Genomic DNA, 22,927 nt, shown 5'->3' on the forward strand with positions numbered 1-22,927 from the left:
GTGAAGAACACACCTGCCAATGCAAGAGACTCAGGTCCCACCCCTGGGTCGGGAAGATCCCCTGGAGGAGGGCATGGCAACCCACTCCAGTAATTCTTGCCTGGAGAATCCCCATGGACAGGGGAACCTGGCAAGTACAGTCCATGGGGCGCACAGAGTCGGACACAACTGAAGCGACTTAGCACACGCACAACACTTCTCCTCTATAGAACAGCATACAAAAACCCCTTTTCAAAACTTAAACTATTTCCCCACCAAAGATAGTCAGTCCTAGGCCTAATGCGAATGAAGGTGTGGAGCCTTCTGAGTTGGCAGCTGAATGAGACAAATCTCATGCCTAGTTCAACTGGGCAAAACTAATGATTAGGAAAAAAAAAATATTTGCCAAAAACCAATTTACTTTCCATGGTTGTATGTTGACTTGAGGCTCACCGTGAATCAGAAGGCTTATAGCAAATGAGCCTGAAAGTGTGGAAACTGATACTCCATGGTCTGCCTTACTTTTCAAAGTTTCAAGGCTAGATTTAGCAGTGATTAGAACAAGTGATATAGGGCCCTCCTCAGTTTTTTATCTTCTTAGCTGACCCAGCATTTTCTTGATGAATTAACATTAAAGTCTTCAGAGCCTTGGAGTATATAGGCTGGTGAAGTTTTTGTCTCACAAATGAAACGAGCAGACACTTGCTTTTGAACATTGTGTTTCTTTGGGAAATAAAATGGAAGATGAAAGGTCCAGAAATTCTGGTAATGTAGCAGCGAACTATTGGATGGAACCTCTCCTTGAACTCAAGGGGTTCCTTTTAGGTAGGAGTGCTGGGCATGCAGCCATAGTGCTGTGTTTCTCAGCGTCAGACGCGAGGCGACCTCTTCCATCACTGCCCTGCTGAACTGCAAAAAGGCCAGCCTCCTGTCGCTCCTCCGACCAGCGACCACCTGACTCTGTCACGGTGCCAAACAGCTGTATGAGGGTGAAGGGATGTGGGGAATGGTTGAAGGAGGGAGAGAGCAAGGGAAATTAGCCCTGAACTGGGTCTGTTTCCTGGGTTGCAGAGCAGGGCTTGTAGCTGTGGTTTGTGACTGGTTGTTAGTCCACTGTAATTTTTCCTTTTTTCTCTTCTCAGGAGGGCAAGAAGATTTCATTCTCTCTTATGAGCCTGTCACAAGGCAGGAAAGTAAGTTTCTTAGCATGCTCCGGTTCCTGATTTCCAGGCTATAACAGGTGACCCCATTTCAGGAGGGAAATAAACTGCTTATTATTCAGCAGTTCCCAGGCCAGACCCTGCTCTTTCTTTGGCCCTGTGGCCAAGCAGACACATTCCCTGCACCGAGTGGGCAGCGACAGCTCCCAGGAGGATGGAGCTGCCCTCTGGAAGAATGATCCTTAATAGGAAGGAGCGCATCCAAATCATAAAGGGCGCCACCTACAGGATTGATGGGTAAAATCCTCCTGCAGGTTGATGTCCACTTAGTATTGAGGGCTTTCTAGTAGGGCTCCTAAGAGAGAAGCCACCTTCTGGGCTGCTCCAAAAGCCTGGGAGGAATTTATACAGAGGCTGATGGCTCTTGACAAAGATCACAGAGAAAATTCAGGCATCAGAGGAGGAATTGTAACAGATGAACTTTTGAGTTCCTTGTAGCCCCGTGATTACAAAGGAATTGAGAAAATCCAAGCAGAGAATGGAGAGTATTTTGAACTAAGGAAAAGAAAGTATAAAAACCTAAGATGTCATTACTACTAATGATGAGTTTTGAAGGTGTTGCCTAAACAATGGTCAGATAGCTACTTTGGAATCTTTTTTATCTCGCACTCAATTGACTAAACTTGGTAGCTGTTTTGACTGTTGTGTAGGCATACGTGAAGAGTAAGCAAAACATCTCCAAATGTTTTTTTTTTTTTTTCATTGACACTGCAGTTGCTTTTCCCTGTTAGTTTCAGTAAATTCCAGAAAGTAGACTCAGCCAACACACTCGGTGTTAAAACATCAGTTTCCTATGCAGGGCTCTCTGGGCAGTTTATCCGCCGAAGTAACAGCCTCAGTAGTTCTTAGTGTTCGGCAGGTTTGCCCTAAGATTCCCAAGTCAGACTCCTCATCTGCATTTCCTTTCCCTCTCTGCAGTAAACTATACCCGACCCGTGATTATTCTGGGCCCCATGAAGGATCGGATCAACGATGACTTGATATCTGAATTCCCTGACAAATTTGGCTCCTGTGTGCCTCGTAAGTATCCTTCATCTCTCCTCTAGAAGTACAGCATGGCTCTTTTTAAGATGGTAAAATGTAACTCTGTTTTTCCAGTAGTCACCAGCGATTCAGATACCGTCAGTCACCTATTATCTGAGCATCTCATTTCATTTCTCTGCCAAATACATTCCATCTATGCTGCCATGCGTTATTCTCTATTTAGTGAGTAAACGATGCGGTACCCGAGAGGGCAGGATGAGTCCTTTCTTTGTAACGCCCACGGTACTTAAGACAGCATAGGATTATTGATAGGCCTTCATATTTTCTTGTAGATTGATTGAAATGTCACTGAAGCCTCTTTTCCCATAGAATCATGCTACAAAGCAAGTCTGTCCAACACACAGCAATTCAAACGCTGAGATGCAAGGTTTACAGCAGAGAAAGGGTTTGTTTATTCATGGGACTGCCACTTAAAGAGGTTAGAGAAGAAATCTCAGACTCACCTCCCGAAGCCAGGGGCTGGGGATATTTGTGGGATGAAGGAGCAGGGTAGTCTGTGGTGTGGGGAGCATGGGGAAGGGTGATTGAAAATACGAAGGTAAGGTATTTCTCATTCTGTGCAGGTGCGGGTTAGCTGCAGGCTTCATCATGGGAAGCAGATTCAGAAAATGTCAGCATTAGCATGTTCTGAGGGTGGAGTCTGGGGCCCTCTGATGTTCAAAGGTCACCAGGTAGACACTGGCACTTGTCCAGTTGGAGGGTCGTTTGTCTTAACCACTCTTAACCATCTCAAGCTCAAACTGGACACAGCTGACTCTGAGTTCCTATAAAACAACTAAGGCAAACACATTGTTGAGGCTATGTGATGCTTGAAAGATATGCCTTTTTTTTTTTTGGTAGTAACAAAGTGATCAGTGAAGGCAGGTTTCAGGTTTAATGGGTCTAACTAATGATCACTCTTAGTTGCAGTAAGAGAGATCAGAGACAATGTTCTCTGTTAAACTCATCTCAGGATAACTTAGGGCCGTGTGTCGATCAATACAAAATAGCCTTTCCTTTCCCTTGGAAGGATGAAGACAAGAAAGAATATAAAGTTTTTACCTGCCTCCCGGCTACTGCTTTCTCATCCTTATGGACAGCTGTCAGGCCCCCCGGTCCCTCTGATACACCCAGGACGGCCCTCCCTGCAGAGTCTGTCTGCTCTCCTTCCTGCTGCTCCCTGCTCATCACTTCTGGCCCTGCTCCCACTGTGCCACATGAAAATGCTAGAGGCTTTCTGCGTGTGTAAAGCCACCAGGAAATTTTAATTTATTGGACCACTGAGCTCTGAAATCTGATCTCAGCAGATATTTCTTCCTCACTCAACATGTTTTAAGCTCTTTGCTCTGAAGTGTCTCTTACATTTCAGGACTGCAAATGTCTGCAGGAATACAGGAGAGGAGCAGGGATCGCACATGCGCAGTGCACGGGGAGGCGGGAACCGGGGTGGGTGTGCTGTCCTGTGAGAGGGTCCCGGCAAGGGCTCTGGGTAGCGGTCTTGCTACAGAGCCTAACCTGAGAGAGACGGCAGACAGAAATGATCAAGTCAAACCCTAGGCCACTTGTTGCAGCCCTCAGCTTGTTCCTCCACTTTTGAAAGAAAAAAAAAAAAAAAGAAATTCCTTTAGCACCGTTTCACCACCCCTCCATCTTGCATCGTCTTCTTTCTCTTTTTTAAGTAATGGCACTGTTTTATAAAAATCAGTACATGTTCATTGTACAAAACTTGGAAAATGCTAAAAAGTTAAACAAGAAAATTAAAAATATACAGAAAATCTCAGAAGATACCTAGAGATAACATCCCTGCTAATATTTTCATAGATTTCTACCTGTTCTTTCTTTTCATGCATTTTTCTCCTTTGATTGGGTACATGTCAAGTATATACATTTTTGCTTAATATTGTTTAAAGTCCCTTAACTGTGATGGTATCATTTTACATCTTTTAAAGTCCCTGAATATATTTACACTATATGTCCTTTTTATAAATTTTTATATGAGACATTTTTTACCTCTTTGCTTGTCCCGTAATCTTTTATCATGTGCTAGACATTGTGATGCTACATTATTGAGCATTTGGATGTTGTTATCAATATCTTCCTTTATAGAGTATTAAGTTTTTGTTTCAGCAGGCAGTAATTTACTGACAAGTCAGCTTCTTTGAGTTTTGACTTGGTTTTAGACATTGTGAAGGTAGGTCTAGAGTAAGTCAAGAGTAACCTCATAAAATGCAACCGTTCTGGGATCTCAGCCTAACGCATAGTCCGTCTGAACTTCAGGGTCTCCTAGCAATTCATGACCTCTAGACTTTCCGTTTGGAAATGAAAATGGAGTAAATGCAGAGTCCTCTCATGTGTTTCTCTTAAGTATTACAGCTCCAGCACTGTCTGTTGTCCAGTGCCTGAAAATATATGTCCATACATTTTGTCTAGTTTTGTAGTTCTTCACAGTGTGGGGCTAAGCCTGGTACCTGCTACTATGTCATGGTCCTTCATAGTACACACTTTTATATCTATGTTGAGTGTGCGTGGTAAAAAAAAAAAAAAAAAAAGGTATAACAAGTTTCTGAATATAAAGTTACCTTATTTTCATCTTTTTTCATTTTATAGATACTACGAGGCCAAAGCGTGACTACGAGGTGGATGGCAGAGACTACCACTTTGTCATTTCTAGAGAACAAATGGAAAAAGACATCCAAGAGCACAAGTTTATAGAAGCTGGCCAGTACAATGACAACTTATATGGAACCAGTGTGCAGTCCGTGAGATTTGTAGCAGAAAGGGTATGTTCTCCAGTCATCTTACATCTCCCCTGAAGAAGGTACCCAGGTGGCAAACTGCATTTTTTTTTTCTTTCTGGTCATTACTCTTCCCTGATTTCAGTTGTAAATTTTGATTCAGTATTCCTTTTAAGACCTCTGAGCAGAGAATCTCTTTAGAGCAAGGTTGTTAATCTTTGTTCTAATCTCAATAAAGTATGCTGACTGACCTGGCAGGGGAGAGGAGGGAAGAGGGCTTATAAACCTAAAGGCAATTAACAGCTTGAAGTTTATGGAAATTCACTTTGTCTTTGACTCACTTTTCTTTGGCCCCAGTAACTGAACTTGTTCTAAAAACGGTCACTTTTGGTTGTTTAGATCAGAATCCTCAGTTCTTTTTGTTAGTAGGAGTTTACTTTTTATCTCCCTGAAAACTTGAGATGCATTTGGTGGAAGGGTAGACACATGAGGAGGACTGCCTGGCCTGTTGCTGGCAGATATTCTAACTTACAGGAGGTATAGATGAAATTCTGTGTGAAAGTCACTCAGTCATGTCCAACTCTTTGCGATCCCATGGACTGTAGCCTGCCAGGCCCCTCTATCCATGGAATTCTCCAGGCAAGAATACTGGAGTGGTTTGCCAGTTCCTTCTCCAGAGGATCTTCCTGACCCAGGGATCAAACCCAAGTCTCCTGCATTGCAGGCAGATAAAATTACCCTGCTGATAATTTCAAGGGCATGGACATGAGAAGACTGTGTAAGGGCAAATAGGATAGGAAGACCCTTGAGATCTGCCTCAAGAAGGATCCTGATCACCTGTGAACACTGAGGACCAATGTCACAGAAGAAGAAAAAAAAAAGTTAAGAGCCCATCGTATTTGTTATATAAGTAATATTTGTTGGGTTGATTTGATTTGACACAACTTCCTCCCACCCCCACTTTTAATGTTTTAGTTAAAAAACTTCAATGAGAAATGTTCACGTCTATGCAAGAATACAGTAAGAAGGTGGGTCAAGTTTCTTCTCTCTGGGATGCTGGCTTCTTTGAGCAATATCACACTGTTTCAAGTCACTTTTGTGGATCATTGCATCCGTTCTCCTCCTTGAACATGAAGACACAGCCTTTGTTATCTCAAACCTTTCTGACCAGTGAATACTCAGACTTCATCCAGGCATTTTATGTAACTGCCACATTTCACAGAGAGCAAACTTGGAATATATTAAGTGATAAAAACTTGAGCCATCTCAGTGTGTTTCTCCTGTAAAAGCTCAAGTACTCGCTGGCCTCTATTTTTACATGGATATTATGGATGAGCTTTTATTCCCCTTTAGTGATTTAGGACTGTTTATATCTGCATAGTATGCTTTTTCTCTTCTTTGTAAAGTTCTTTGGGCCTCAGGGTAATGAAGCCATTTCCCTCCAGGAGGTAGAACATAATGTGTGGCAAATGTGTCTACTGTCCAGAAATACTTTATAAAGCAGTTCCTTGCTCTGAGCACTCATTGCAGTGGAAGCCAAGTTAAATGAGGTATGCTACAATGTAATAGGGTTTTTATTTGTTAACAAACAAAAAATTTACATATACTATGCAAACCTCTCTCTCCACAGTTAAAATAATATACTTAAGGTCACTCTCTGTGTCTGTCCTTGCTCTGTACTAGACGGAGCATATCAAAGGCAGGACACGTAGAAACACTCAGCAAATATTTATAAAATTGTTCTAAACTCATGGTTACCATTCTTCCAGATTGAACACTGGCCAGGGTGAGACAAGGAGGTATTTATTTATTCTAACCAACAAGACTTGGGTTTGAGTCTTAGCACTGAGACCTGGGTGAGTTACTACTATATGTACTGCTGACACGAGCCTGGACAAGTTAGTAGTTTTAAGTCTTAGCCTTCTCTTCTGTAAAATGCAGTTGACAATTCACATCTCACAGGTAGGGAATTTCTTCTTTGACAAGGTGGGAATTTCTTTTTGACGATTGTCTTCAGAGATAGTTTACGAGGGCTTCATGAGAATGGACTCAGTCACATTATATATGGCTAGATGGCTTCCTTGTGCAAAGCATCAAGTATTTATTTAAGGAAATAAATAAAGTTAGCTGAGATAACCCTAGTAAAATGTCTACTCCGTTGGCTGACACTTAGTAAAGGAATAAGAAACATTACTGCAAACATTCGGTGATGACCCTGTATACCAACTTTTATTTATGCTTTGCAGCAATTCTTTTCAAAATTTGAAATGTAGTATCGTTTACCTCCCTCTAAAGCATGCTTACTTTTTTTTCTTTTGCTTTGATTATGATCATTCTACCTGGATTAACGCCGTATTTTTCTTTTCCTTCTCCCAGGGCAAACACTGTATACTTGACGTATCAGGAAATGCTATCAAGCGGTTACAAGTGGCCCAGCTGTATCCCATTGCCATCTTCATTAAACCCAAGTCTCTGGAACCTCTGATGTAAGTGGAGGGCAGTGGCAGCCTTCATCCAGCCTCTTGTTCCATACGACAGAGCAAACTGCTAACAGCTCTTTGCCATAAATGCTTACACGTGGAAATTGCCGTTGTCAGTTTTTTTAAGCGTTCCCTTTTTTAATGATAGATGGAAGTTCTTTAGAACCACTAGAGACACAATGTCAGTAATTCCTGAAAATGTCTTCGCTAATGTTTCTTGATTTTTATTTTCATTTCACAAGTTGTTTTTGTTTGGGTATGACTTTTTCATTTTGTCTCCTTGTTTTGAAAGTAGGTTGGTTTGTTTTTATTTTGTCTTGCTTTGCTTTCCAAATAATAGGAAGCAATCGTCTTTAAATTGTCTCTTACTTCTGAGAGCAATTCCACCGGTAAATCTTTTTAAATGTGTAAGTTTTCATAGCAGGAACATTTTTCAGACTCTCTCCATTGGCGTTTCACATTGTTATGGCGTAGAATTCTTGTGTTCCTTAATTAAAACCTCATGTATATGGACCACTAACCTTATAAGGAGTTTTATTAATGACCTGGCTGTAAAACACCTACAGTCTTAACCAATAGCTCCAGACCTTTGCACATTTATGAACAGGGAGAAAAATGTATGACACAGGCTCTTTTATTCTTTTTATTTATTTATTTTAATTAGTTTATTTTTCTCTATGATGGGTCTTTGTGGCTGTGCAGGTTTTCCTCTAGTTGCTCAAGCGGGGGCTACTGCCTAGCTGCAGTACGTGGGCTTCTCACTGCAGTGGCCTCACTTGTCGCAGAGCGTGATTCTAGGGCGAGCGGGCTTCAGTAGTTGCAGTTCCCGGGCTCTGGAGCGTAGGGTCAGTGGTCGTGGCTCATGGCCTTAGTTGCTCCACCTGTGGGATCTTCCTGGGCCAGGGATGGAGCCCCTGCCTCCTGTATTGGCAGGCGGATTCTTTACCAATGAGCCACCAGGGAAGCCCTATTCCTTTCATTTTTCAGAGGACTTGTTAAATATCATCCTTGAAAAACTGGGCAGATATTCATGATCTGGCCATAAAGGGACAGTATTTGGGGGGATGCTTTGATAGAAACTGGGGGCTTTGTTTTGTACACTCTCTTATACAAAAGTGATGCTGTAGTAGCCTTAAAGGTAGAAGAGCAAAAAGGCTAAGAGCGGGGACCTGGAAACTGGTCAGGCTTGGTTCTGCTCCTTTGCCACTGTTCAGTTATGTGAGCTCAGGCAATTTGCTTGACCTCTGGAAGACTTAGTTCCTCAGCTCTAAACTAGACACATTAATAATGCAGACCTCAGAGAGCCAGGGTAAAGATTAAACAAGATCTTAAGTGGGAAGTTCTCTACCATTTTTGACATAGATGGCACTAGTGGTAAAGAACCCACCTGCCAATGCAGGAGCCGTAAAAGATGCAGGTTCGATCCCTGGGTCGGGAAGCTCCCCTGGAGGGAGGCATAGCAACCCACTCCAGTATTCTTGCCTGGAGAATCCCATGGACAGAGGAGCCTGGCGGGCTACAGTCCGTGGGGTCACAAAGAGTCAGACACGACTGAAGTGATTTAGCACAGCACACAGCACAGCCACTTACTAACTGGTAGCTGTTATTACTATGAAAGATTCCAAGTAACTTTATTGTAAAAGGAGTGAAACTACTTTATCATTACAAAACAGGTGAACAGTGCCTTTCCCAAGAGGCCGCAAGAGATAACACCTGTGTCATTGTAAGAGCTTTGCCCAAGTATGCCTCCATTTGGGCCTCAAGGCATTAGAGCATTTGACAGGGTTCACAAGTGAACCATAAAGTACTGGAAAACAGGGTTTATGGAAAGACCAAGGAAAATGAAATCATTCATCCCAGAGGTGAAAGCAGTTATTTTTAAAGGATATCGACCGGTTGTTTAGCGCCTTCTCTGGGAGAAAGAAGCTATAGTAGCTGGAACTGCAGTCTACGAGGATTAAGTTAAACATGTAGTCAGTCTTTGGGGCAATTGCCAGATGTGTATCTTAAAAGCAGAATAGATTCCCATAAATAAGAGATGGACAAAAGTTCTTACCAGGATGAAAAAATAAAGTGAGGAGGCCACACTTGGTACCTTCTGCCCCGTGAATTTAGGCATAAAATTACATCATAAAGACCTTTGGGAACTTGCCTGGTGGCCCAGTGTCTAAGCCTCTGTGCTTCCAATGCAGGGGGCCTTGGTTCTATCCCCAGTCTGGGAACTAGATCCTACATGCCACATCTAAGAGTTTGCATGGTACAACTAAAGATCCCACGTGCTGCAAGTAAGACTCTGTGCAGCCAAGTATTTTTTTAAAAGAAAAATAAATAAGGGCTTTGCCCACAGCCAGCACATGGAAAAATAGGTATTGATGATAAAATAATGGTTGTTGGCTTCCTGGGTGATGCTAGTGATTAAGGACCCGCCTGCCAGCTCAGGAGACATAAGAGACATGGGTTCAGTCCCTGGGGCAGGAAGATCCCCTGGAGGAGGGCATGGCAACCCACTCCAGTATTCCTGCCTGGAGAATCCCCATGGACAGAGGAGCCTGGTGGGCTATAGTCCACGGGATTGCAAAGATTGAACACATGACTGAACTGACTTAGCACTCAGTAGCATCCCTGAGAGCGTGTATTAAGTTCCTCCTCATGTAAGCTACTGTGTTGCTGCTGCTGCTGCTAAGTCACTTCAGTTGTGTCCGACTCTGTGCAACCCCATAGACGGCAGCCCACCAGGCTCCCCTGTCCCTGGGATTCTCCAGGTAATAATACTGGAGTGGGTTGCCATTTCCTTCTCCAGTGCATGAAAGTGAAAAGTGAAAGGGAAGTCGCTCAGTCGTGTCTGACTCTCAGTGACCCCATAGACTGCAGCCTACCAGGCTCTTCCGTCCATGGGATTCTCCAGGCAAAAGTACTGGAGTGGGGTGCCATGGCCTTCTCTGAGCACTGAGCGAAGTGAAATAAGCAGCCACACATTTCCCTACATAAAGGTGATTTATAATCTGAGAAGAGCCTCATAAATATTATTAGTACTGCTAACATTAAGAAGAAGAGAAACATGTCCCCCACCTCCTGGGAACAGCATCTTAAAGGCCCATTTCAGAAAGAGCAGAATAAGTTTTCTCATCACAAACGAGCAGTGGGCAAGTGGCTTCCCGGGGAAGGGAGGCCTGGGGGAGAAGAGCAGCTGCACATTTGGTTCAGCGCACTGCTGGGGACGTTCCCATCTGGTGCTCAGCGGGAGAAGGCCAGCTTCCTCCACAACTACAAGACTACTTACTTAATTTGGCCTTAGGGCCCCGTCACGGCCACTTATCACCAAGGAAAAGTAAACGTGCTGAAGGCTGCACCCCACGATGAGATGGTGGATCTGACATCATTTGCTGCAGCCGTTTGCACAGTGCAACACCAGTGACATTCAGACCGCTGGGATCGTGTTAGGAAACACTGGATGTTTACTTTCCAGCTCAGTCTTTCTGAGGGTTTTACTTCAGGAGCAAAGCTGGCATGAACTGCCCCTTCCCCAGGGAGGGGTGAGTGCCAGGTCAGCTGGAACCGCAGCATGGCGGCTGTCACATTGGGGCACCGATACATCATCACACACATTGTCCTCAAGTGCATCACCCACATCAAAGCACAGGACTTATTAGCACACACATAGCTGACTCTTCAGAGAAGCAGAAAATCAAGGGTGTGTATGAAAGAGGTGTGTTTTCACATTGTACTGCCGTGTGACTTCTCTCCCCCACCCCCTCCCCATGGCAATGAGTGGCTTTCCTGTGTGTCTCCACCAGGCCACCCAATATGCTTTTACCTTCTTGCTCCCTGTGTTTACTTCTATCTTCAGCTGTACTGTAATTATGTTTATTTGTCTGTCCATTCATTCATTCACTTATTCATTCAACAAATGTAAGCATTGACCGAGATCGATGCCACATGCTGAACAAGCCATGGTCTCTGGCCTCAAAGAACTGGCAGACTGGTCAGGAGACAAAACAACTTCATGTATTAGAGGATGAAAACCTGGATTCAAGGGACTTCCCTGGCGAACCAGTGGTTGGGAGTCCAGGCAGGCTTCCACTGCAAGTGTTGCAGGTTTGATTCCTGGAAGAGGAACTAGGATCCTTCATGACACACAGTGAGGCCAAAAAAAAAAAAAAAAAAATTCAGTATTGCTACAATAAATGCAAAGGGAATTCAGAGAAAACAGGCCAGCATGGCCAGGGAAATCAAAGAAGATCGAGAACTACATGATGTCTTGACTCCTGGAGCAAAACACTGTCTTTCTATGAGAAGTATCCTTTGGTTTAGCTCAGCATTTCCTGCCACCCAAGAATGACTGCCTGTCAAAGCTTCTAGGGTTAGTGCTGTTTGGGAAGAGAATTATAGATACCATTCCTCAGACGAGTTTATTTCAACAAGACTTCAGGGAATTCCCACTTTTCAACATCAAGCCTATAGTCATGCTAATGTCTGACTTCAGTTCAGTTTTGTATATTTCTAAATAGGGGTCTCTTTTGAAAGAACATCTTAGTGCAATGAAAAGTCTGTTTCACTAATATCTGACTTCAGCTCAGTTTTGTATGTTTCTAAATAGGGGTCTCTTTTGAAAGAACATCTTAGTGTAATGAAAAGTCTGTTTCACTAAAAATTGATTAGTGAAAAACAGTAACTTTGAGTTCTTTCATGAAATTCACTCCTTTACATTAAGCAATTTGCTATACTTCTGGCCTCAGCTACTTGCTCTGAAAAAGGAATTAAGACTACATGCTCCAGACCCAGTTCTCTGGCTTCCTAAAATGAGAGGCACAGGCAGCAGTGCCTTCAAAATTCTATCTACACCTCTGATGCATCCCAGTGGACCAACCAAAATGTCTTTGCTCTTGGCTGAACTTCTATCAGCCCAGTGCAGTCACACTGATATTCTTACAATGATCAGAGGCAATGATTATCAGTCTTTGAGTAATGAAATATCTTTGATTAACAAAGAATGAGAAGGTAAAATATTCTTATTTAAGAAATACGGTGTATTTGGTTGGCAAAAATAAAAATAAAATATTAACACCTAGAAGGCATGGAAGGATAAAGCTGCCCCTGGTTGGGAATCCATAGACTAGGTTACTCTCCCTTTTCCTCCCTCCTCAGTTTGTCCTTGAAACTTTGTTGGATCTAAATAGTCTTACAAGGATTAAGCAGCACATACCTCCAGTTAATGATACACCAACGGGCGACAGACTAACAGAAAGGACAGAGAGCGCCCAGTGTAATTACAGCCCATTTTCCTATCCACCAAAGAGCTGCTGCTTTCAAACTGTGATGGTGGAGAAGACTCTTGAGAGTCCCTTGGACTGCAAGGAGATCCAACCAGTCCATCCTGAAGGAGATCAGTCCTGAATATTCATTGGAAAGACTGATGCTGAAGCTGAAGCTCCAATACTTTGGCCACCTGATGAGAAGAGATGACTCGTTGGAAAAGACCCTGATGCTGGGAAAGATTGAAGGCAGGAGGAGAAGGGGATGACAGAGGATGAGATGGTTGGATGGCATCACGGACTCAATGGACATGGGTTTGAGTAAACTCCGGGAATTGGTGATGGACAGGGAGTCTGTAGGTCACAAAGAGTTGGGTACAACTTAGCAACTGAACAGCAATTCCTATCCGAACAAAAATAAAACAAAATAGGCATCAGAGATTCCTTCCAGCCAGGCCCCTCTCTCCGGCTCACTATTTGATATGACTTGCTTAGAGTCTGTTTAAAATATTTTGGTCCCAGAGTTTTTGATTGTTCCATTCTCTCTGCATCTTTAATTCAAGTCATCTTTAGCAGTTCCTTGAAATTCCATTTGATAATAAAAACAGAGGAAATCTCGGGCTCTTTGGCTACAGACATGCCTTACGGCTTGCAGTTGAACCTCTAGAGCTACAGAATCCTTTTTCAGCCTGAAAGACACACATGCCTGAGGCGCCCGTCTATTTTCTATAATTTGTTGGAAGATTGTCTCTGTTTCTCCACTCCACGTGTCTGCTGCCCACACTGAAGATGAACAGCAGCCTTTGGGGAGGGTGGGAAGGTCGAGAGATCAAAGCTTTCTATGAGGTCAGGACCTGAGAACAATTACTCTCTTACATAGAATGAGGTCCGGAAAGCTGTGAAGTATCTTCCCTTCTCTCTACTTGCTCTCCTCCCCTCCCTCTGGCCACCCCAGAAGATTGCGTTCAATTCTACATCATGGACTCAATGGACATGAATTTGAGCAAACTCCGGGAGGTGATGAAGGACAGGGAAGCCTGGCATGCTGCAGTCCATGGGGTCACGAAGAGTCGGACACAACTGAGCAACTGAACAACAACGTCCTGTATTTAAAAGAGGTTAAGACAGATGAGAACAAAACCTAAGGACGGGTGACCAGGAAGGTGATACATTTCCAAATTACATCCGATGAAAGAATAGATGAAGGAAGCAGGGCAGTTTTTTCTGGAAGAACGGAAGCCCTGAGGGACACATCAGCACTTAAACACCCAAAGGCCTGTCCTGGAAGAAAGAGGTTCGGTTCTGCTCTGCAGAGCTGCAGAGGACAGAACAAGTGAGTGGAAATCATGAAAATAGATTCATCTTCAGTCTAACACAGGACCAAGAGACGACCCCCTGGGAGCGTGAGCGCCCTGGGGCGGGGGCAGTGACGGGAGGATGGGGGCAGTGACAGGGAGTTCATTGTTGTGGCTGAAAACATCCCAACAAAGAGAAGTCCTGTCAAGGGCTAGGAAGCTGCTGCTAAGATTGCACTCGGCCACGTACACTGTAGTTTTTCAGGATTTGGTGTGTTCCCTTTGTGTTGTGTGGAGAAGGAAATGGCAATCCACTCCAGTATTCTTGCCTGGAGAATCCCATGGACGGAGGAGCTTGGTGGGCTACAGTCCACGGGTCGCAAAGAGTCGGACACGGGTAAGCGACTTCACTTTCACTTTCACTTTGTGTTCTAACACCAAACTCTCCTTTTCCCAGGGAAATGAATAAGCGTCTAACAGAGGAACAAGCCAAGAAAACCTATGACCGTGCAATTAAGCTAGAACAAGAATTTGGAGAATATTTTACAGGTATGTTCATTTGCGTTTGTACTGTGAGAAAGAGGATGAATTGTCTGACATTTGGCATAGAGCGGGCTCTGGGCCTAGTATACCTGGGCCCTAGCACCTTCCTGCTAAAAATCCCTTAATTGCCACTTCTTCCATTTGATTCAAAACTCTGGGTTCCTTCTTCTCTGGATTCGGCTTCCTGGTTCCCACTGGCCCTACCCGAAACCATGAATGGCAGAGACTGCGCTAGCTCCTGGGAGAGAGATTTTAAGCCTTAGTATCTCATTCAGAGATGCCTCATTGGAAAAGACCTAAATGCTGGGAAATATTGAAGGTGAAAGGAAAAGGGGGCCGCAGAGGAGGAGATGATTAGATAGCACCACCAACTCAATTGACATGGATTTTAGCAAACTCCAGGAGGTAGTGAAGAACAGGGAAGCCTGGTGTGCTGCAGTCCATGGGGTCACAAAGAGTCGAACATGACTTAGCAGCTGAAAAACAACAAAATCTCATTCAGCTTCTCTCCCTGAGATGATCAGAAATTTGAAAACTTAACTTTTAAGGCTCCAGATGTGCAGTGTCCAAAGCAGTCACTCTTGAAAAGTAGTCCCAGGGTCTCTAGTCTCTTGCTTCATGGACCTCTGGGTCTGTCTCCCCATTAGGCACCAGAAGAAGATGCTTGAAACGCTTCCTGTGTTTCAGTTAATTCCATGTCATATCTTAATGCAAAAAAATTTTTTTTCTTTTTAAATATTTCCTTGGGAACATAAATTAGGGGGGATATTTTGTCCTGGATGTTATAGGTTCTCTATTCTCATCTGCCTTCATGAAACACTGATCAGATCCAAAAAGTGATCAAACTTTGGAATTTGCCTTACAACTGATAGGTCTTCCCTGTAGTTCAAATGGTAAAGAATTTTCCTGCAATGCAGGAGACCCGGGTTTGATCCCTGGGTTGGGAAGATCCTCTGAAGAACGGAATGGCAATCCACTCCAGTATTCTTGCCAGGAGAATCCCATGGACAGAGGAGCCTGGTGAACTACTTAGCAGCTGAACTAAGTTCAGTTCAGAACTAAGGCCATGGGATCACAAAGAGTTGGATACAACTCAGTGACTAATGCTACATACAGTTACAACTAATGGTTTAAAACAAGAACTTTCCTGCCGAGTTACCTTACATGAAGTTAGGTGTTTTCCGTGTTTTCCTTTTTATCTCAATCAAAAGATGAGAAAGCTGGTGCCTTAGCAGTTTGCAAATATGTTGAATCAGGTAAATCTTAAGTAAAATTTCCATCAGTAACAAAGATATGAGTTATGTTTCCCCCTAGAAGAACATCCAGTATGTTCAAAACAATGTACATGTTGAACAGTGCTTTATATTCAGGAATAAAATATAATAATCAGCACATTCCAAGGACTGTTTTTGAAACTCTAAACCATGTTTCAGTGACGACTTCTTTTGAACCCCCAGTGTCATATGGATAGTATTGATGTGTTTGGGATATCTATCTACAAGATATTTTTTGTCCAAAGGAGATAATAAAATGTATTTAAATCTACTGTAAGTGAATTGGTTTTTGGCGTAATACACTGTTCCCTTCTATTTTATGTATTTTCTGCAAGTAATTGCCATAAGATATTCTCGCTATGAAGAGCCCTGAATGGTAAAATCTCAATTTAATAGATTACTTGGAGAATGAATAAAGTTTCTTATTAAAGGTTTTGGGGATTGAGGAGATTAACTAAAGTTTTTTCTAAAATCCTTATTATTTCCTCTGCATCTAAAATATTCTAATTATGCCCATTATAAAATAAGTAATATAAGTCCAGCTTATAAGAGAATATAAGCTGGAGAATATAAGTCCAGCTTTCTTTGGTAACAGGGAGCTCTCAGCCTGAAAATTGATCAATGCCTAGCTCAGTGGCTGGCCCAGAGTCAACACCCATAAAATTTAAATAAATGAGTGATTCATCATGTAGAACCACAGAGAGACACGTAGAAAGAAGGAAGACTGATACATTTATTACTAATCTAGGACGTGCCTTAAAAGCATTTTTTAAATCATTGATGTGACCTTGCTTAAGTGAATCTCTGCTTTTTCTTATTATTGTGAAGTCATATGAAGCCTCCTGATGAGTTTGTCACTGTTTGAGCTTCCACATGATTGATGGTCATTCTTCACCAGCCAGGAAATGCTTCCTGACTCCGGTGTGTTTGCTCTTGTTCCAGCTATCGTCCAAGGTGACACCCTAGAAGATATCTATAACCAATGCAAGCTTGTTATCGAAGAGCAGTCTGGGCCTTTCATCTGGATTCCCTCAAAGGAGAAGTTATAAATTAGCTACTGCACCTCCAACAATGACAGAAGAGCATTTAGAAGAACAAAATATATATAATATACTACTTGGAGGCTTTTATGTTTTTGTTGCATTTATGTTTTTGCAGTCAATGTGAATTCTTATGAATGTACAACACAAACTGTGTGAAGCCATGAAGGAAAAGGAGGGGCCAAAGGGTGGGACAGAAAAGACATTGCAGTACGCGGGGAAGGCTTTGGTTTGCTCAAAGTGCCAGGTGTAGGGACGAACCTCTGATGGGCTCCATGCCCAAGAGATGGGCAGCCTCCTCACCAAGCAGGTGTCCAGAGCTGACTTAGCTGCTGAGCTCCCCGTGTTTTTGGCTTTAAAGAAAAGTTGCCAGCACTTGAACTTCACCAACCTTCCCATTACCCACATCTGTAATTGGTACACTTCAAATTTTAGGACTATGCACAGCCTTTGATTTCTTTACAAGCAAAAGAAAGAATGGGCGAGGGGAAGGAAAGGAGTCCCTTTGGAGACAGCATAACATTACTATCAGGGAAGGATGAGTGTGTAGTTTCTTTGCCTGGCATCTACAAAGATGAGCATTTCATAAAATTCACAAGTGTGTGGAGGACTGACCTCATTGGGAGGAGGGGATTCCACCTGGGGTTAGCTTTATGATTGTTTATTGTCTATTTTGCCGTTTATAAACTGAAAGAAGGCACTAAAGTTGAGAATAATTTATACAATAAAAATATATTAAATGTATAGAAGTGAATTTCTATAGGTTAAAAAAAGTTTTGTGAAATATTTTGTAAAGATTAATTGAAAGACTAAATGTATGCACTATCTGCGGATGATCCAGCTCAAGAACAGAAAGTTGTACTCTCCCTCTCGTTGCCAATGATCCATTAAGAGCATCTGAGTTCCTTCTAAAGCCTGACAAAGACTTCTCCCTCATTACCTCTCACGATCCCCCTCCCACATCAGAGATCCACTCTCACGGAGCACATCCCTTAATGAGTTGCCCTCATGGATACTTTTGGAGGGCATTTGGTTAATGCACTTTTTTCAAACTGATGGCTTTCCAAGACAAATTCATACAGATGATGTAAAGGAAAGTTTTTGCTCTTTTCTTGTTAAATACCCTGGGCCTGTCATGAATAGCTGAATAATGTTGTTCCTAGTAACTTACATACAACTCTTAAAGGATCATTTAGTATTTTGGCTGTCATGAATAATTAGGACTCTTTTGTCTGTTTTTTAAGTAAACTGAGGGTTTTTGTAAGAGCCAGAGAAGGTACAGAGCCGTGGAGAGATCTGTCCTAAGATGCAATATTTCTTTGAGGAAGAGAGAGAGAAGGGGAGGATCTGACAGGAGCGGGTGAGGGGTGCAGACTTTTGTTTCTGTGTACAGGACAAAGAGATGGAACCACCAGGAAAGACCATTAATGACTTTGAGCTCAACCAATTGAACTGCCTTTCTTGGGGGCTGCACCTGGACCAAGTTTATTTTTTAGCAATTATAACTATGATGATTTACAAAAAAAAAAGAAACTTCCCGAAGCCTATCTCCCACTTTAGAGCTGATGGTGACGTCAGCATTGCTTGCACCCCAGGTGTTTAGGGAGAGAGACTTTTCAGTGATCTCTGTAACCACTCAACTCTGGGCCGTATGCGTGCCCAGACTAAGCCCTGTCGCCTTATTTCTGGGGAACATCCAGACCTGGCAGGACTCTGCCACACTGTGCAGCAGGCCAGCGTGCCGGCTGGGGTGGGGGAGGGAGAGGCAGAGCCGTCCGCAGTGGCGGGGCTGCTTCGCAGGAAGGACATCGGAGCTCAGAATGAGGGTCTCCTCCCAAAAACAAGCATTTTTCATCTGACACTAAAACACCACAGTCTGCCTGGCTGCAGTCACCAAAACAGACACAAGAGATGCAAAATCACGCATCTACCTATAGTCTGGAGGCTGCCTTTACCAATGGAAGGGCTAGCAATCCATGTTCCCTCTGATGAAAGTTAAATTTCCCAAGACTTCTTTAGAGTGTTCAAAATGTCAAAAACGTAGCCATGTCTGCAATTCGCCAGTTTCAGGTCAAGGCCTACTTTCATCCATCTTTGCTCCCAGAAGTTTCCGCCACCAGAATGCCATTCCTGATCCCAGCTCTACTTTTAGGCCACCATGATAACTTCTTTGGTTTCTCAACTGAGCATGCAACCATTTATTTAAAGGACTGTCATTAATGAATAGATGTTTCCGCGGGTCGTGTGATGTGCTTTTCCATTTAATATTAAGTATTGCTGTGGCTGAGTACAATCAAATTGAACCACCAACCCTTGGTTTTGTAGTAATATAATTATTTTCCTAGTGTAGATGCTTCCAGATAAGAATTGGCATTTGCACTGATTTTTTTTATGTAGATTTATATAAATATATACAGACATATATATTTGCTTGAAGAATCACCAAGCCAATTGGTGAGAGGGTCTTTTCCTGTAGAATTTACACCTCCGTTTGTTGTGTTGTCTTGCGCTTCCCAATGTTGAGGTCTCCACGGCTCCAACACACGGGTGTATTTTGCCGCAGACCCGGTGACTTAAGATGGAAATGGCGCGAAAGCTACCCAGATTACAACTGGTGCAAATGCACGTGGAGCCTGGGGCCAGACTGGTGCTAACACCGCAAACTTTGTCCAGAGCTCTCTCCAATCTGAAAGCTTGCTGGGGGCGCAATGTCACCTTCACACGCTGGGCCCTTTCGGAAAAGTGCCAGATCGTGTCACTGGTGCTATTTTTCATGCTCTGGTACAATGTGTAGCACCACGGGGGTCTCAGCTTTACCAAAATCAAAAATCCCACTTGTCAGCTAATTGCAGGGGCATTTGTTTCCGGCCCTCCTCCCACGGGATCTGTGGACCGTTTCTTTGCAGGCCTCTCCCCCCAGCCCTGCGCTCTTGGGCTGGCTCTGTCGGGTGCGCCCGTCTTTCCGGAGCGGCACTCAGGCGCCTGTGAGCTGTCTTGGGTCCCACTGCCAGCCCTTCAGGACTCCGAGCCAGGGGAGAGCTCCCACCCCTATGGCTCTGGCCTCTGCTCCTTCCCTCTCGTTCCTTCCCTTTGCTCTCCCCCTCCTGGTTCTAGCTGTGCCATCTCTTTTACGTACCTGTCCCTTCATCCTTCCTCCCTGTCTCCTCCGAGTCGTCGGCTGCCTCCCTCATCCCTTCCTCACTCCCTGCCCTCTGTCCCCTCATCTCTCTGTCCGTCTCTCCCACCGTCTCAGACACTCCCGTACCTCGTCTTCTGTCTCCACCATTTCTGTACTTTCTCTTCTCGCGCCTCTGGCCACCTCCTCTCCCGTAACCCACTCCTTAATTTTTCTGTCCTTTAAGGGCTCCTGGCTGATTCAGACAGCAAGTCCACACGCTGGACTCGTGACACAGATTCTTTGGGTCACCATTTTCACCCAGGCAGCCCAGAAAGCAAAGCTGAGCGTGAATGAGGTCCTGGCTGGAGCCAGCTCCAGCAGGCCTCCCCGAGCCAGCCTGCACCGCTGCCCCGGCAGTGACGATGCACGCGCCCTGGGCCCTGCCGGCACCTGGGTCCCTTTCTGCCTGAAGCCTAGTCCACAGGGAGCCCACTCCCAGCACCACCCCACGGTTCGAAGGACACTTCCTTTCGCTAAAGGCAGACTCCAGCCCCAACAGTTGTTCTGACAGCAAACCTCTTTCTTCTCATGGAAGCCATGCCATCACCTTGGTTTGGAGAGAGAGAGATTTTTTCCCCCCGTTCATAAGCTTTCTTTTTCCTCTTTTCATCTGAAGCTCCCTCTGCTTTTCAGCTGGTGATTGCTCTGGTGAGACTGAATGGACTTACTGGTGAAATTACATCTCTTTTTTTTTTTTTTTCTTTCTGTCTTGGTCCTGCCTAAATTCCTACAAAAATATTTAAGTCAGAGACTCAGGCTAGTTCCTAAATTTATCATAGTAATTTGTCACTCCTACAGGAACAAAAGGGGACATTTCCCTTATAGCATGTGGAGTCTCTCATGTGACAATTGATTTGAAAGAGGACTCCCTCCAGAATTCTGTGGATATACATTTTACTTCTGTGTATGTATGGCATATGTGGTTTGTATATCATGTATACACTTACCACATTGGGTACGCGTGACTGTGGATGGAAACCTACACACACACTTTAGTCTGTAAATATCCTTCCTCACTGAAAACTGTGCTTTGGAAATCATTTTTTGTACAGCTGTGCAGTTTCTTGTAGCAGCTGAGGACAAGCTTAAGACAGGTTGAATGGTTGAGACAAAAATCATCGAAAAGACAGACAGAATCTCCCTAGCAACTCATGAGGACAGACAGCCAAATGGCAAGGTTGACTCCCAATGAGATGGTGAACTTTTCTCCCTTTTGAATTTGTGTTTCCTAAACGCGTCTTAACTTCCGAGTGCACCAGGCTGTATGCGTGAGATCCTCTCAGTATGCCAAGTTTTGTAACAGTTTTCTCTCTGACTGGATGCTTCTCCATTGTGCAGGATGGGAGGGGAGGGGGAAGACTCCTTGCCTGGGCTGGAGTTTACAGAGACACTGCACAGCTTACACTCCTGTTAAGTGTAAATATTCGACACTTCCATTCCATTTGTGTAAAAAATAAAGCACACACGATTATAAAACCAAGATGTATATTTCATACTCACTGCGTCTTTGCATATTTATTGCGTTGCCAGTTGCCAGCGGTGGCCCCATTGTAAAAAAAATGCTTGATAGAGTGTTTATAAACATGTCATGGTTTTATTATAAGATATAAATATTAAAACATTTTATACTTTATAGCAAATTATTTTCTCTCAAAGCATAATTTGTCTTCTTTCACAAAGAATAGAATCATTGATTTCTATTTTTATCAGACTTGTCTGATTTTAGAGATAAAGTGTAGTTAGACTACATTTGCTCTGAAAAATACTGGCACTGCCAAGAGGAGCTGAAAGTAGTGCTCTGAAGTATTTTTGAATATTTGATTACCATCTTGCTTCCTCTTAATCTGGATTTTGCCAAGGGTGAACAAATACTATCATTTGTACTATATATATATAGTACATACTATATATATATATAATAGTACTGTATATAGTACTATTAATACTATCATTAATAGTATTAAATGATAGGTTTTTTTTTAAGACCCTCACATCTACATAAAAAAAACTTTATTCTCCAGTTTCAAAACTGAGATCCCAGAAGATACTAAGCATAGGGAAAAACAGTTTTTTCTTATCTGATCCTAATGATGCAAAGAAAGGCATAAATTGGAAAGGAGGTATCATTTCCCATGCATACTGAGGTCAAAATACATACCAGCTCGAAAGAGCTTAGCACACCAAAAACGTCAGGTTTCAAAACCTGAATCTGCTGAATAATTCTTCCTGCCAGGTTAAATATATTCCTTTACATAAAGGCATTTGGACAGTGCAGATCTCTTAGCTGGGGAACCAAAACAAACTTCTCCCGTGAAAGGGGTGAAATTTCACCCTCCAAGTGATCCCTCTGAGTACGTTTTGCTTCATGATAAACTATCACATAGTTGGATCAGCCACTGGGGAAGCCAGACTTGGTCATCCCATCCTGGCTGCACTGTGAGCCTGCAGGAGTCTTCCCCCGGCTGCCCTGTCTCTGTCCATGGTGCTTGGTGGCGGTGAGCTGAGCCCATCCAAGGCTGCATAAGAAGACACTGGCTGAGGCTGCAAGCCCAGTGCAGACTTCACACTCCAACGGTTACCCCATTTTTAACATCTGCAGTCTCATTAGGTTTAATAATGGTAACACGACACAAAAGCCAGATTCACTGAACAATGAGTGTCTTTATTGGGGAGGGTGGCGAGGGAAGCTTGAAGAGTTTTTGACTTTTGGGGTCCTGTTTCATTTCTTCATAAATATTTTTAAGACATGATCATTCTGGAAGGCTCTAAAGTTAGATGTGGACTGCACATCTTTGCACCTAAGACGGCCAGCTCTGCATCCATGGACTTTGTAGATACTCTGAGACTAAACATTCTTAACAGAATTTAAAAGCCTCGGTTGGGCACAAAGGCAAGGAACATTTGCAGA

At 43.4% G+C, this 22,927-nt stretch overlaps 1 protein-coding gene across 23 annotated transcripts in view; it reads left to right on the plus strand.

Annotated features, from left to right (window-relative positions):
- The window catches only part of DLG2 (discs large MAGUK scaffold protein 2), a 2,364,981-nt gene extending 2,343,467 nt beyond the window's left edge, over window positions 1–21,514 (plus strand). For 22 of the 23 annotated variants that reach the window (XM_018042817.1, XM_018042821.1, XM_018042823.1 and 19 more), the window contains 6 exons: window positions 1,122–1,172; window positions 2,118–2,219; window positions 4,830–5,002; window positions 7,334–7,443; window positions 14,442–14,533; window positions 16,744–21,514. In XM_018042817.1, the coding sequence (XP_017898306.1) occupies window positions 1,122–1,172; window positions 2,118–2,219; window positions 4,830–5,002; window positions 7,334–7,443; window positions 14,442–14,533; window positions 16,744–16,850 (635 nt within the window). In that variant the 3' untranslated portion in view covers window positions 16,851–21,514. Of the gene's footprint in view, window positions 1–1,121; window positions 1,173–2,117; window positions 2,220–4,829; window positions 5,003–7,333; window positions 7,444–14,441; window positions 14,534–16,699 lie in introns of all 23 variants that reach the window. The other variant, XM_018042820.1, reaches the window with a different exon arrangement.

This window comes from Capra hircus, chromosome 29, assembly GCF_001704415.2.
Source record: "Capra hircus breed San Clemente chromosome 29, ASM170441v1, whole genome shotgun sequence".
Classification (NCBI taxonomy): Eukaryota; Metazoa; Chordata; class Mammalia; order Artiodactyla; family Bovidae; genus Capra; species Capra hircus.